Raw genomic sequence first — 15,905 nt, forward strand, 5'->3', positions numbered from 1 at the left:
TAAACCCACTGTATTACAAGTTATCTAGACATTATAGACACAATAAGGTTTAATATACCCATATATATATATTTATATATTTAAGGTTATATAGACCTTAAAGACATAAACTTGCTCTTTGGGGGAATGAGATTGGGAGAGACTTATCTAGTATTCATTCTTTCTTTCTCTTTCTCCTCCTCCTCCTCCTCCTCCTCCTCCTCCTCCTCCTCCTCCTCCTCCTTCTTCTTCTTTCTCTCTCTCTCTCTCTCTCTCTCTGTCATGTTACTGGGGATAGAACCCAGGAATGTTCTACCTCTGAGCTATACCCTAAGCCCTATTTTTTGTGTTTTATATGTTATTCTGAAATAGGGTTAAGTTGCTGAGGCTAGCCTTGAACCTGTGATCCTCCTATCTCAGCCTCTCAAGTACTGTACCATGACATCTAGCCATTATCCAGCTTTCTTCTTAGTGCCAAACCAAGAAGGATCATTTCAAACTTTCATAAACAAAATATTTTCTTTCTGGAGTGACAGGAAATTTATGTACTATGTATGTATGTATGTATGTATGTATGTATGTATATATTTTGTGTGTGTGTGATATTGGGGATGGAACCCAGGGGCTTTCTACCTCAGGGTTATACTCCCAGACCTATTTTTATATTTTATTTGGAAACAGGATCTCTCTAAGTTGCTGAAAGCCTCACTAAATAGCTGAGCCTGGCTTCGAACCTGCAATCCTCCTGTCTCAGCCTCCCAAGTACCGGAATTACAAGCATGCACCACCATGCCTGGCTAAATTTAAATTCTTTCATTCTGTATACATTGAAAATCCCTAATCTCACATCCATAGATTTCTTGTCTGTGATTCAGAAGATTTTTAAATCAATATATTGACAAGAACTTTGGAAAAATAAAAAGGCCCGGAGATTATCGCATGATGTTATTTGTGTTCTGGCTCAATGTTGGGATGCATCTTTGAACTGAGCATCATCAGGATGAGGATGGCATGCGGTGATGCGTTCTCCTTCAAGCTCTGCACTGTCTCATTGGCTTGCTGGGTACCATACTGCTCCCAGCACAGGACTGAGCTCATGGCCCGTGGCAAGGGAGATAAATGTTAAATTCCTTTGTTCATTAGACCCTAATATTCCATTTCTATTGTTTACTCTAAATGTTTATCTTAAGTAACCTTTCTGTTAAATGAGTCATTAAGTGGCAATATTTGGATTTTCATAATTGTAACTGAATTATACAGCTAAGTCAGTAGGAATGGAGACTAAACTAAAAGTTTTAATACCTGACCGTATGAAACCAAAGTGGGTTTGCTAATTTATTTTAGCTAACTGTTTTATAAGAAAACTAAGATCAAACTCATATATTATCAAGTCTTATCATTTCAGAGATGTAATCCACTGTTTGGCTTTAGAGATATCGTATGTATACATGGCTCGATATACGTAAAACTCACATTTCCGCAGTGTACAGGATGCAGAGTTCTTCCACATACGTGTGATTCTCCCTTCAGGAGGGACTTTTCTCCGTAGAGCCCCCATCACCTCTCCCAATTTGGTATCTGCAGGAGCTTTCTTTTCATTCTTCAACCTTACAATTTATTTTGTTTGTCCTTGAACACATAGGTCTCATTTTCCAAAGCAAAACTTTAAATATGTTCTGAGGAAAACATATTCTGCTCATTCATCTGAGATCCACTGTGAGAAAACTCCCTTCTCATTACTGAAGACATTGAATAAAACAGTGATTTTTTAAGTCATTGAATAAAACAGTGATTTTTAAACCAGTGGGTTTTTTTTTTTTTCAAACATCTTATGCAAAACCTCAATTTATAAAACAAGAACAGGCAGGCTGTTGGAGGGACTTTTCCTTCAGCTCCTTGTAGCCGTCTCTGAGCTTCCTTCCGTGAAGCTCAGACTCGCACCTCACGAGCTGCTCATCAAGTTGACTGTAACCTGCAAAAGGCTGCCCACAGCCGGCGGCTTCTGAACCGGGGCCACCCTGGGGATGACGCCACAGCCCCACTAGGGAAGGGGGTGGCTGGGGCCCGATGAGGAAACCTGGTAGTCGCCAAGCAGAGTCCCGTCCTCCAGGCCTGGCAGGCAGGGTCCTTGGGGGAAGAGCCCCAGAAGGTTGCCCTGAGCGGCCACGCCCGTTTGCTGCAAGCTTTGCTCCCCCAGGACCTTGACCAAGAAGTTGATATACCTCATGGCCAGGCGCAGCGTCTCGTTTTTGCTCAGCTTCTTGTCAGGAGGGTGAGTGGGAATGAGCTTCCTCAGCTTGGCAAAGGCGCTGTTGACGTTCTGCTGCCGCCAGCGCTCCCTGGTATTTGTGAAGATCTTCCGGGTCATGTCTGGGTTCCTGAGATGGTAGAGAAGAAAAGGCCCCGTGGGCCAATACCTCGTAAGAGGCCTGGTGGGTAGCACATGTCCTGTGTTGCCAAGTTAGAGCTTCTCCACTTTTTTTTTTCTTTTTTTTTGGTCCTAGGGATTGAACCCAGGAGCATTCTACCCCCAAGCTACACCCACCCCCCCCCCAACCCTATTTTTTATCCTTTATTTTGAAACAGGGTCTCACTAAGTTGCGGAAGGCCTCACTTGAGTAGCTGAGGCTGGCTGCGAACCTGTGATCCTCCTATCTCAGCCTCCCAGCTACTGGGATTACAAGTGTGCACCACCCCCACCCCCGGCTTTCCTATTTATTTTCGAAACAGGGTCTTGCTAGGTTGTTGTCTCGCTAAATCACTAAGGCTAATTACAAACCTGACATCTTCCTGTCTCAGCCTCCAAAGTACTGGGATTACAGGAATGTACTCTGATCCCTGGCTTCATTTTAGATTTTTAGAATCTCCCTTTTATTTATTTTATTCTATTTTATTTTACTTTATTTTTTGGGTGGTGCTGGGAATTGAATCTAGGGACTTTCTACCTCTGAGCTATACTCCCAGCTCAATTTTTTTTTATTCTTTATTTGGAAACAGGGTCTCACTAAGTAGCTGAGGCTGGCCACGAACCCAGATCCTCCTGTCTCAGCCTCCCAAGTACTGAGATTACATGCATGTACCACCATGCCCGGCTAAACTCACTTTTTTTTTTTTTTTTTTTGGTGGTACTGGGGTTCCAAATCTCCCTTTTAATAAGGGAAGAAAATGGGGCAGAAGAAAGAACAGGGTAAGAATGATGCTCTTTAGTCCTTTTTGCCCTGGCTGTTTTGAAGTCCCCCATTAGAAGATTGCTTTATTCTCATCCTCCCATTATCTTTATAACCAACTCTTCTTAATCAGAGTAAGGTACAGTATAGGATTGGGTATATGTGTAACTAAAATATGTATTTAGCTCATAGAGAGTTAGATATAAGTCAAGAGTATATTATGAGCCAGGTGTGATGGTGCACACCTGTAATCCCAGTACTTGGGAGGCTGAAACAGGAGGATCACAGGTTCAAGGACAGCCTCAGGAAGTAGTAAGCTTCTCATCAACCTAGATCCTACTTCAAATAAAAAATAAAAAATAAGGCTGTGGTTGTATCGAGCACTTGTATGGGTCCCTGGGCTCAAGCCCCACTACTAACCCTCCCTTTCCACCTGACTGTTTTTTTTTTTGTACTTGGGATTGAACCCAGAGGCATTCTACCTCTGAGCTACACTCAGGCCATATTTTATTTTTATTTTGAAACAGGGTCTCCAGCTTCAGCAACTCGGCAAGACTCTGTTTCAAGATAAAAAAAAAAAAATTGGACTGGGGTGTAGTGCAGAGGTAGAATACCCCTGGGTTCAATCCCTAGTACCACAAAAATAAATGAAATAGGGTCTCACTGAGTTGCTGAGGTTGGCTGTGAAACTGCGATCCTCTTGTCTCCGCCTCCAAAGTACTAGAATTACAGGTATGCACCATCACGCCTGGCTTTGTGTGTGTGTGTGTGTGTGTGTGTGTGGTGCTGGGGGTGGAACCTAGGGGCTTTCTGCCTCCGGGCTATACTCCCAGACCTATTTTATATTTTTTATTTGGAAACAGGGTCTCACAAAGTTGCTGAGAGCCTCACTAAATAGCTGGGGCAGGCTTCAAACCTGTGCGATCCTCCTGTCTCAGCCTCCCAAGCGCGGGGATTACAAGCGTGCGCCACCACGCCCAGCCTGGCTTTATTTTTTATTTTGAAATAAATATGTTGAAACAGGGCCTCACTACATTACTGAGGGGGGGATTCGCTAAATTGCTGAAGTGATCCTCCCGTCCTCAGCTCAAGTACTGGAATTCAGGCCTGTGCCACCACGCCCAGGTACATTTTCAATTTATGATATTTTCATATTATGGTGGGTTTGTCAGGACATAACACCCCATAAGTCGAGGAATAACTGTATTGTGTTGGCTGTGGGATCTTCCGGAGCTGGCTACCTGTGTTGACATGAGGGAGGGAAGCACAGGGTTGTTGGAACAGAAAAACATCACCTAAGTAGGCATTCCAGAGGGCTTCCAGGCAGGCTATGTTCCATACTGAAGGGGGACCACGTGATCCCCAATGCCCCTTTTGCACTGAAATTCCACCATCTACAATGCCCATTGCCTTTTATCTAATCTAAGTAGTTTCTGAATATTATGACCTTTGTTTCTACATTAAAAATATGAGTGTTGGTCAGGTGTGGTGGCACACACTTGTAATGCCAGTACTTGGGAGGCTAAGACAAGAGGGTCACAGGTTCCAAGCCAGCCTCAGCAACTTAGCAAGACTCTGTTAACAAATCAAAAATAAAATAGGGCTGGGGGTATAGCTCGGAGGTAGAATTCCCCTGAGTTCAATCCCTGGCATGACCAAAAAAAAAAAAAAAAAAATGTTGTCAAATGGTACTTTGACTATACCTAAAATAGAAAAGTTTGAAACTGAATCAATAGGATTTTAAAGTAGAAAACTGTCAAGCCAGACGTGGTGGCGCACGCTTGTAATCCCCGCGCGTGGGAGGCTGAGACAGGAGGATCGCGCAGGTTCGAAGCCAGCCTCAGCTACTTGGTGAGGCTCTCAGCAACTTAGTGAGACCCTGTTTCCAAATAAAATATAAAATGGGTCTGGGAGTATAGCCTGGAGGTAGAAAGCCTCTAGGTTCCACCCCAGTACCACCAAAAAAAATAAAATAAAATAAAATAATACAGTAGAAAACTCACGTTTTGATCACAATGAAGCTGGCCAGGCCTGTAGGAGCAAAGTTACTCCCTGGCTTCTCCTGTCTAAAGAGAGTTTCGCTCATTCACCAAGTCAGCTCTATAGTCTTCTATATATGGGAGGTCTTCAAGCTGGGAGGAAAAAAAGATTCGCCAGGATAAACCGAGTGTGGCGTTCTCTTCTAAGAGAGCTCCATCCTGTTGTACTAGAAACAAACAGAAGCAAATCAAAGTCCGGCTTCTACACTGCAGCCCGCCGTCCATCCATCCATCGAGGGGTGCTTAATAATTACTTGGTAATTTGTCCTCAAGTTCATTACTCTCCTTTTCCACAGGGGAAAATAGAAATCAATGACTTAACGAGCCGGAAAATCTCAAGGTCAAGGTCACGGGAAATTTACCCAAGCATTCCTTAAACAAAGGAGGGACGCACTTGCTGTTTTTCCAGTTGCAAGGACAGATGGTGCTAATCTTGGTTTTGGAGTAATGTAAGAGAAAAAACAACCTCCAAATAGTCACAACAGCAAAAAAACCACAATGGATGCTCCAGAAGCAGAGGACATTTGATAGATGTCGAAACAAGGGTAAAGATTTAGGTCCCAGGGGGATCTGAGGCCCGGCCTGTGTCCCAACCCCGAGTATTTACGTATTTACGCCTTGTGTTGCCAGTGAGCGCTCTGGCCAGGCAGGGCTCGCAGCCTGGTTTTGCTCTAGGGATCCTTTCCACAGTGCAGGGAAGCCAAAGGGTATGATCCTTAGAACAATTAATTAATTTATTTATTTAGTGGAACTGGGGATTGAGCCCAAAGGCACTCTACTTCCGAGCTAAACCCCCAGCCCTTTTTTATTGTTTTTTTTTGAAACAGGGTCTCGTTAGGTTGCTGAGGCTGGTCTCTATCTAACCTGCCATCCTCCTGTCTCAGCCTCCCAAGTATGGGGATTATTGGCATGCACCACCATGTCCAGCAGAACAATGATTCTGAATATATGAAATAAAAAGCCTTTGATTTCCTCCTCAGAATAATGATCTTAAAACTGTATAAATCAAAATACATAGACACAGAAAATAACCAGTTTGCTTAGTATTTATTAAAAACTATAATTAAATGCGGAATGGTAATGCGTGTTCTTCATTTTGACTCATTACAATAATTTCCAAGAAGTGATATTCAAATGATTTCTTTCTAAAGATCTGTAACATTGATGAAGTAAGATGAAAGTACTTAGGATTTTTATTGTTTTTTTTTTTTCCAGATCTGAAAATGGAACCCAGGGGCATTCGACCTCCGAACTACACCCCTGCCATATTTTTTATTCTTTTTATTTTGAAACAGGGTCTCACTAAGCTGCAGAGGGCCATACCAAGTAGCTGAGGCTTGTCTGTGAACCGCTATCCTCAGGTCTCTGCCTCCTGAATGCTGGGATTCCAAGCATGCACCCCCACCCCCACCCCTGCAGGGTTTTTATTCTTAACAAAGTAACCATTCCTGCACTGTCTCAATACAATACTATATCAACTATATTGCATTTTAAATTATGGTATTTTAATAATTTGTAGGTACAATTGGTTATTTTCTCTATATATCTTGATTTCCGGATTTAAAATCATTATTCTGAAAAGGGAACTAAAGGCTGTTGCATATTTATTTAAAACTGTGCTAACACTACTGTACTTTATTACCCACAGTCATAATTAAAGAAAATGCTACATTTATTTATTTATTTATTTATTTATTATTTATTGTGGGTCTGGAGATGGAACCCAGGGGCATTTGACCTCTAAGCTAAACCCTTGCCCTATTTTTTTTTTTTTTATTCTTTTTATTTTGAAACCGGGTCTCACTGAGTTGCAGAGGGCCTCACTAAGTAGCTGAGGCTGTCTGCGAACTGCGATCCTCCGATCCTCCATTCTCAGCCTTCGGAATGCTGGGATTACAAGTGTGAGCCACCATGCCTGGCAAAATGCTGCCTTTATAATAAAGGTTAATGGGCAGTAATCCCAGTACTTGGGAGGCTGAGACAGGAGGATGGCAGGTTCAAGGCCAGTGGGAGGTAACTTATTGAGACTGTGTTTCAAAATAAAAAATAAAAAGGGTTGGGTGTATATCTCACAAATAAAATACTCCTGGGTTCGCTCACCAGCACACACACACACACACACACACACACACACACACACACACACACACGGAGAAACACATACACAGTTAATGGAAATAAAGAGGTAATTTTTCCCTATACAAATTCACAGAACCCCTAAATTCTACCTACATATCTGTGGTTGGGTAGGGCGTTCTAGACATAAAGTTAAGAATACCTGGACTGGAAGAATATCCACACAGATCATGAAGGCTGGGCACAGTGGCACAGACAGGAAGATCTCAGGTTGGAGATCAGCCTCAGCATTTAGCCACTCTCAGCAACCTGGCAAGACCCTGTCTCAAAACAAAAAGTAAAAAGGACTGGGAGTGTTGCTAACGTCCTTGGGTTCAATTCTCAGTAAAAAAAAAAAAAAAAAAAAAAAAAAAAAAAAAAAAATCAGTCGGGCGTGGTGGTTCACAGCTAGTAGTCCCAGCATCTGGGAGGCTGAGACAGGACGATCAAAGGTTTTCAGCCAGTCTCAGCTACTTGGTGAGGACCTCCACAACTTAGTGAGATCCTTTTTCAAAATAAAGAATAAAATATAGCTGGGCGTGGTGGCGCACACTTGTAATCCCCCGTGCTTGGGAGGCGGTGACAGGAGGATCCCGCTGGTTCGAAGGAATCTCTTTGGCTTAAGAGACTCTGTTTCCAAATAAAAAAATATAAAACTCGGTCTGGGAGTGTAGCCTGGAGGTAAAAGGGTTTCATCCCCAGTACCAACAAAGAAAGAAAGAGAGAGAGAGAGAGAGAGAGAGAGAGAGGAGAGAGAGAGGGAGAGAGAGAGAGAGAGAGAGAGAGAGAGAGAGAGAGACATGGGGAGAGAGAGAGAGAATTGGGGAGAGGAGAGAGAGAGAGAGAGAGAGAGAGAGAGAGAGAGAGAGAGAGAGAGAGAGAGAGAACGAACATAAAGTAGGGGGCCGGGAGTGTAGCTTAGAGGTAGAATGCCCCTGGATTCTATCCCCAGTACCCTCTCAAAAAAAATCAATCAGTACATAGGTACAGAGAGTAGAATGTAAAAGGCTCCCTACTTGCTTACCTGCCTAACCAGTGTTTCAGTGTTACTCCCTAGCCACAGCCAGTGTGGTGTGTGCATTACACACACGCACACACGTTTTAAAATCACAATACCAATACAGACAACTATGCAAGTTACTTTCTCAATTAGGCAACTTCACATGATATATTGAGTTGGGACACATAATATAAATACCGATTTGTTTTTATTTCGAGTACTAGGAATTGAACCCAAGGGCGTTCTACCTCTGAGCTATACCTCTAGCCCTGTTTGTTTGTTTATTTATTTATTTATTTATTTTTATTATGTGGTTCTGGGGTTCCTGGAAACCCTTCTACCTCCAGGCTACACTCCCAGATCTATTTTTTATACTTTTTTATTTGGAAACAGGTTCTCTTAAACCAGCGCGGCTGGCTTCGAACCTGCGCGATCCTCCTGTCCCCGCCTCCCAAGCGCGAGGATTACAAGCGTGCGCCACCACGCCCGGCTTATTTATTATTTTCGAAACAGGGTCTAAGTAGCTGAGGCCGGTCACGAACCTGTGATCCTCCTGTCTCAGCCTCCCAAAAACTGGGATTGCCGGCAGGTGCCACCACGCCCGGCATAAATACAATTCTTTAGGAAGCCCCCTAAGTAGGCGTGCTCAGCTGGAGGCGGTGCGCTGAGAAGAGCCACCAGGTCTAAGGCTGAAAGGGCCACCTGTTCTGAGGTGTGCTCAGCACCCGCGCCTGGGAGCCGGCCTCTCGTTTTCTAACTTTTGCTAACCCTTAGCAAATCACTGCTCTGCCTAATGAGTTAAGTATTTCGAGGGTCCGGGAAAACACCTCGTGGTTGAGGCTGCGCACCTGCAAACTCTCCAGGGTCGCTCCTGGATGCTACCCACGAGCTACCTACAGACCCGGGAAGATGCACGGGGATGGCGGGCGGGGGTGTCCCACTGGCTCCCACAGCCTCAGCCCTGCGAGACGTCCCCAGGCTCCCCGGCCAGTCGCCGCCGCTTCCCGCCCTCCGGGGCTAAAATGGTCCAGACCCGGGGACCTACTGATGCTCAAGGCGCCCAAGTGGCGCCCACGTCCCCCCGGGGTCCACGCACCTTGGTGCCGGGAGCCGGAGCCCGCGCAGCCGCCCTCGCCGTCCGCGGTGTGCGCCCTCGCCTGGGCCGTGCGCCGCGGCCGCCGCCGTCTTTATAGGACCCCGCGCTTTGTCTCCTGGGGCCAGGGGCCCTTCCCCCTGGGCACTCCAGCGCCCCCCCCCCCTTTCCCGCGCCCCGGCTTGCCCGGCCAGCCCGGCTAGCCCCCCCTCGTGCCCTGGAAAGGGACCCAGGAGGAGGAGAATCCCTTTGTTCAGGCTTGGGGCGGTAAGTGCGGGCCAGTTCCCAAGTTCCTTGGGAGTAAAGTGGTAAAGTTCCCGTCCGTTTTTAATTCATCAGATGCGTATTCAAGCCCTGGTGAGTTCAGAGTAGCCCTAAATCCACTTGCTTCAGAGTGATGCGTGGGGAAAGACAGATCTCAACGCCCACAACCCAAACCCTTAAAATCAGGACGGGGGGGGGGCAATCTGCTTTCTTTCTTTTTTTATTTATTTTTTCTTTTCTTCTTCCTTTCTTTTCTTTTCCCAAAATACCCCCAGGAAATTAAGCTGCACCGCGAAGGCTAACAGTCACAGCACTGGATGGATTTCCGGATTGATTCGCTTCAGTTTCCACATTGCCTAAGACAGGACGTGGTGGTCTCAGCCCCGGAGACCTTCTGATCCATCACCTGATTCTGCGCTGGCCTCACCCACCTGCTCCCCTGCATCGCCCGGAACCATCCTATGAAAACTCATCAGACACTCCGGATTCTCTGTTGTCTTGTCTGTTCCCTCTGCCTAACACACTTTCTCTCATCCATCCAACTGTTACTGAGAGCCTAAGGTGGGTCAGGCCCTGTTCTGGGTGCTGTGCACACAACTTCAAACAAAAATAGAAACTCCTGGCCTTGAGGAGCTGACAGCGTGTGTGTGTGTGTGTGTGTGTGTGTGTGTGTGTGTGTGTTACTGGGGATTGAACCCAGGGGTTTTCTATCACCAATCTATACCCCCCAACCTCCCCCATTTATTTATTTATTTATTTATTTATTTATTTATTTATTTATTTATTTTTCTTGAAACTGAGTCTCAGTAGGTTGCTCAGAGTCTTGCTATGTTGCGGAGACTGGTTTTGAACCTGTGATTCTCCTGTCTCAGCCTCCCATGTACTGGGATTACAGGTGTGTGTCACCATGCCTGACTGCAGAGCTGACATTATTTAGGTCTTTGGCTCAGATGAAGAGTTTCTGACTACAGTGTTTAAAAACATACCTGTGGCCCAGCGTGGTGGCGCACGCTTGTAATCCCCGCGCTTGCGGAGACAGGAGGATTGCGCAGGTTCAAAGCCAGCTGCGCTGGCTTAAGAGACCCCGTTTCCAAAAATAAAAAAAAAGTATAAAATAGGTCTGGGCGTGTAGACTGGAAGTATAAGGGCTTCCAGGAACCCCAGTACCACCAAAAAAAAAAACAAAAAAAAAACAAAAAAAAACACCATTGCGTGTGCGCATACACACACACACACACACACACACACACACACACACACACCCTCAGTCCTTGGCTGCATTCTTCATAGTGCTCATCCCCACTGAATTACACTTATCTTGCCTGTCTCCACTGCACCCTCTACTACCCTACTGCACAGATATTTATCCAATAGTGGTTGCTTAATGCATGGACAAATAATGAATTTCAAGGCATTGCGCTCTCTCTCTCTCTCTCTCTCTCTCTCTCTCTCTCTCTCTCTCTCTTCTCTCTCTCTCTCTCTGTCTCTCTCTGGCAAAGGTATTACAGCTTAGTAAATAAGAGCAAAGGACTCGAATTTCATTACTCACATTGAAATTCTTTGTCTATTCATTTGCATGATCCTAAGCAAATTATATAGGTTCTCCCTGCCTCCATTTTCTCATCTATAAAATGTAAACAATGATAAAGTCTATGCAGATCAAATTAGAAAAAAACTCAATAAACTAGGCTTAATGGTACATGCCTGCAACGTCGGTACTTTGGAGGTTGAGATGGGAGGGTCACAGGCTGGAGGCCAGACTCAGCAACTCAGTGAGGCTTTCAGCAAGTTAGCAAGACCTTGTTTCAAATAAAAAATAAAGAATGTTGGCTGTAGCTTGGAGTTAGAATGCCCCTTGGTTTGCCGGGCGTGGTGGCGCACGCTTGTAATCCCCGCGCTTGGGAGGCAGAGACAGGAGGATCGCGCAGGTTCGAAGCCAGCCGCTCGCGCTGGCTTAGGAGACCCTGTTTCTAAATAAAAATGTAAAAATAGGTCTGGGAGTGTAGCCCGGAGGTAGAAGGGCTTCCAGAAACCTCAGTACCACCAAAAAAAAAAAAAAAAAAGAATGCCCCTTGGTTCAATTCCTGGCGCCACAAAAAGAAAAGAGGAAGAAAAGAGAAAGAAAGGAAAAGGAAGGAAGGGAAGATGGAAGAAAACAATATGGCATTTAGCACCATTCCTGGCACACAATATGTTTTACAATCTTGTAGCTCGGTGCATTATTATCATAATTACATAGCGGTTCGTTCCCTGTGAGAGGATTCTGTAGCTCCATGCGCTGCCCTGTGCGGTGGAGGGAATATGCTTCCCTGACCCACTGTCAGGCTGGCCATGTGACTTGACCAGCCAATGGCTGTGAGCAGACCTGACACACACCTGACTGAGTAGACGCTAATGGCTGGCGGGGCTCAGCCATGAGGAAGTCCTGTTTGCGGTTGCTCTTGCAGCTTGGGTACCAAGGAGCAAACCCAAGGCAACCACAGCCTCTAGATATAACATTGGTGAGAAATACGTGTTGTTGTAAGCTACTGAGACTTTGGTGATCTGTGCCACACCCCAAATCCCTTTCCCTACCTTGTCCCACCCCCAAAACCAACCGACTAACTATATATATAGTTGTTGCTGTTCAGTGGAACCCAGGAGCATTCTACCTCTGAGCTACATCCCCAGCCCTATTTTATTCTTTTTATTTATTTATATTTATTTATTTATTGGTGGTGATGGGGTTCCTGGAAACCTTTCTACCTCCGGGCTACACTCCCAGACACCTATTTTTTTTATATTTTGTAAATTTTGAAACAGGGTCTCTCTCTCTTTTTTCTTTTTGGTGGTACTAAGGGTGGAACCCAGAGGCTTTCTACCTCCCGGCTATACTCCCAGACCTATTTTATACTTTATTTGGAAACAGGGTCTCACAAAGTTTCTGAGAGCCTCACTAAGTAGCTGAGGCTGGCTTCGAACCTGTGTGATCCTCCTGTTTCAGCCTCCCAAGGACTGAGATTAGAAGCGTGCGCCACCACACCTGGCTTCACGTGGTTTTATTATAAATTTAAAAAAAGCTGTTGCTTGAATTGCCAAGTTCTGGGGTGGAGGCAGGAAGATGAAAAAAGCTTTACCTGCCTTTAAAAAACTCAGGGTTCCTAGGGGGGAAAAAGGCAGGACAAATCAACTAGATAGAAGGTCAACAAGCTGGGCACAGTGGCACACTCCTGTAATCCCAGTACTGGGGAGTCTGAGGCAGGAGGATCACTGGTTCGAAGCCAGACTCAGCACAAAGTGTGACTCTCATCAACTTAGCGAGACCCTGTTTCAAAAGTAAGAATAAAAATATAGCTGGGGGTGTAGCTCTGAGGTAGAATCCCCCTGGGTTCACTCTCTCTCTCTCTCTCTCGCGCACACACACACACACACACACACACACACACACACACACAAAATAGACAGTCCTGGGTTCCAGAGACTGTGAAGCCTTGTTAGGAAGAGAGCGCAACAGATTCTGGCTGGGAGGTCAGAGGCTGCTGTGGGAGGGGCAGCATTTAGACTCAGCCTTGAAACAAGGCGGGCTCTGACACCTGTGAGACCACCACAAGGGCACAAATGCAGACTGCGGGGCCATCCCATCCTTTCCCGTGAGGGCCTTGGGTTCCTGATGTGGACTCCAAGCCCATATGGACTTAAAGAAGAGCCCTGTGTGGGTGCTAGACATGGGCTTGGGCCAATTTGAACAGAAATTCAGGGGTCCCAGATACCCCGAGTGCAGTCTAGAAGGTGGGTAGAAATGACAAATGCAGGCAGGGTGGAGAGGAAGACAACTGTGCGCTTTGAACCCAAAATAATACACTTAGAGCCGGGCGTGGTGGCGCACGCTTGTAATCCCCGCGCTTGGGAGGCCGAGACAGGAGGATCGCGCAGGTTCGAAGCCAGCCTCAGCTACTTAGTGAGGCTCTCAGCAACTTAGTGAGACCCTGTTTCCAATTAAATATAAAATAGGTCTGGGAGTATATCCCGGAGGTAGAAAGCCCCTGGGTTCCATTCCCAGTACCACCCCCCCCAAATAATAATAATAATAATAATAATAATAATAATATACACTTAGGTGTGAAGGTTGCAAGACTCACCTGTAGGCCGCAGAGAGGATGGGTTGGAGATAATGCATTGACATAGAAACGTAAACTAATATTTGTAGTAAAAATCCTGATCTTGCTCTTCTTCCTGCCCTTTTGCCCTCTTTGTTGCTGAGGAAGGTGGATCACTGCCTCGTGGTCCCCGTGTTCTTCCAGTCTTGCTACAGTTTTTTTTTTTTACAACTATCACCTCGCAGTTTCCAGTTAAGATGAAAGGTAATACAGGTTCTTCACTAGAAATCTAGTATGGGCAAGACTGGAAGCATATGAGACTAAGTGAGACATTAATAAACTCAACACAAGGGCCGGGCGTGGTGGCACACGCTTGTAATCCCAGCATTTGGGAGGCTGACACAGGAGGATCGGAGTTCGCAGCCAGCTTCAGCTACTTCGTGAGGCCCTTTGCAACTCAGTGAGATCCTGTTTCAAAGTAAAGAATGAATAATAGAGCTGGGGGTATAGCTCCGAGGTAGAATGTCCCTGGGTTCCCTACCAGTAACACAAATAAATAAATAAATAAACTCAACACAAAATATGTGCAAGTGTGTATGAATGTATTGTTTGTTATTAACCTCATAATGCACCCGTAAAACATTTAAGAAAACTTTTGCAAGTGAGCTGGGTGTGGTGACACACGTGCCTGTAATCCCAGTACTTGGGAGGCTGAGACAGGAGGATTGCAGGTTCAAGGCCAGCCTCAGCAATTTAGGGAGACTCTCAACAATCTAACATGACCCTGTTTCAAAAACAAAATATTCCCTGGGTGTGGTGGTATGCACTTGTAATCCCAGTACTTGGGAAGCTGAGACAGGAGGATCACAGGTTCAAAGCCAGCCCCGGCAATTTAGCGAGGCTCTCAGCAACTTAATGAGACCCTATTTACAAATAAGATGTAATATTGGGCTGGGGGTATAACTTGGAGGTAGAATGCCTCTGGGTTCAATTCCCAGTACCCAAAACAAGATAAAACAAACAAACAAACAAACAAAAAGAGAAAAGAAAAGAAAGAGAAAAGAAAAAAAGTTAAAAGGGCTAAGGACTTAGTTTGAAGATAAAATACCCCCGGGTTCAATCCTCAGTACAAAAACAAAAGCAAAAACAAAGAAACCTCTGTAAATAGACAAGGACTGAGGAAAAGGAAAAGGACTACAAAGAAAAGAGCACCGTTGTGTTAGAGCTGAGCTTTTTCTTGAAACTTTTTAAAATGTTGGGGTTGGCTTTATACTATGTTCAGGAACAATTTTGGTGCAAGTTTCCACTAGCAGAGACCCCGGTAGCGCTGGCTCCCTCCCGCCCCAGTCTCCCAGAGGACAGTTTAGGGCCGGGTCCTGCAGGGGAAGAGGTTGAAGTAGGAATTTACATAATCCGATTACTGGGGATTAGATTTGGGCAGCTAAAGGCCTCTCTGTGCTTGAGCTAAAACCCTTACTATTCATGGCTCTCACCACCGCCTGGAGAGACTGCACCTGCGAGCTCCGGGGAGGGCGCGGCCTGGGGAGGGAGGGCAGGGCCCTAGGAGAGCTCAGCCCTGTCAGGCTCTTGGTTTCTGCAGTTTTAATTGATCTGTCTGGATTAGCCAGTGAAAACTGGTCCTCCAGTCCTGTAAGCAGGGGTCCTCAGCTCCTGGGAAGACGAAAACTGGGGATACTGGCCAGCCCGGGTGGGTGGGTGTGGGCCAAGGTCATTTTGGTTAGAAGTTAAACATCAGCCTCACCCAGTCTTAAAACTCTCCTGATGGCCTTTTATGGGGGTGCACGCTTTTAATCTCAGTACTTGGGAGGATGAGACAGGAGGATCAGATCACAGGTTCTCCGCCAACCTCAGTGAAACTGTTTCAAAATAAAGAATTAAAAAATAGATGCTGGGGATGTAGCTTGGAGGTAGAATGCCCCTGGGTTTGATCCCCGATAACACACACACACACACACACACACACACACACACACACACACACACACAACTCTCAACCTCCCCTCAAGCTTTCTTAACCCTGCTCTGCATTTCTCAATCCCTAATTCTGTGTACCAGGCCCCAAATGCATCCGTATATCTCCCCATTCATCCAGTTATCTACCCACCCCTTCTTAATCCACCTATTATACATGCATCCAATAATTTATACAGC

General features: G+C 45.5%; 1 protein-coding gene across 1 annotated transcript; it reads right to left on the reverse strand.

The window, feature by feature from the left end:
* Positions 1–2,020: 2,020 nt before the first annotated feature.
* TAL2 (TAL bHLH transcription factor 2) lies at positions 2,021–2,347 on the reverse strand (the record flags this gene model as incomplete). The annotated part of the gene is made up of 1 exon (XM_080709166.1): positions 2,021–2,347. One exon carries the CDS (start codon positions 2,345–2,347, stop codon positions 2,021–2,023), a length of 327 nt encoding a protein of 108 aa, XP_080565292.1.
* Positions 2,348–15,905: the final 13,558 nt, after the last annotated feature.

Source organism: Muscardinus avellanarius (genome assembly GCF_963383645.1).
Source record: "Muscardinus avellanarius genome assembly, chromosome: 13".
NCBI classification, from domain to species: domain Eukaryota; kingdom Metazoa; phylum Chordata; class Mammalia; order Rodentia; family Gliridae; genus Muscardinus; species Muscardinus avellanarius.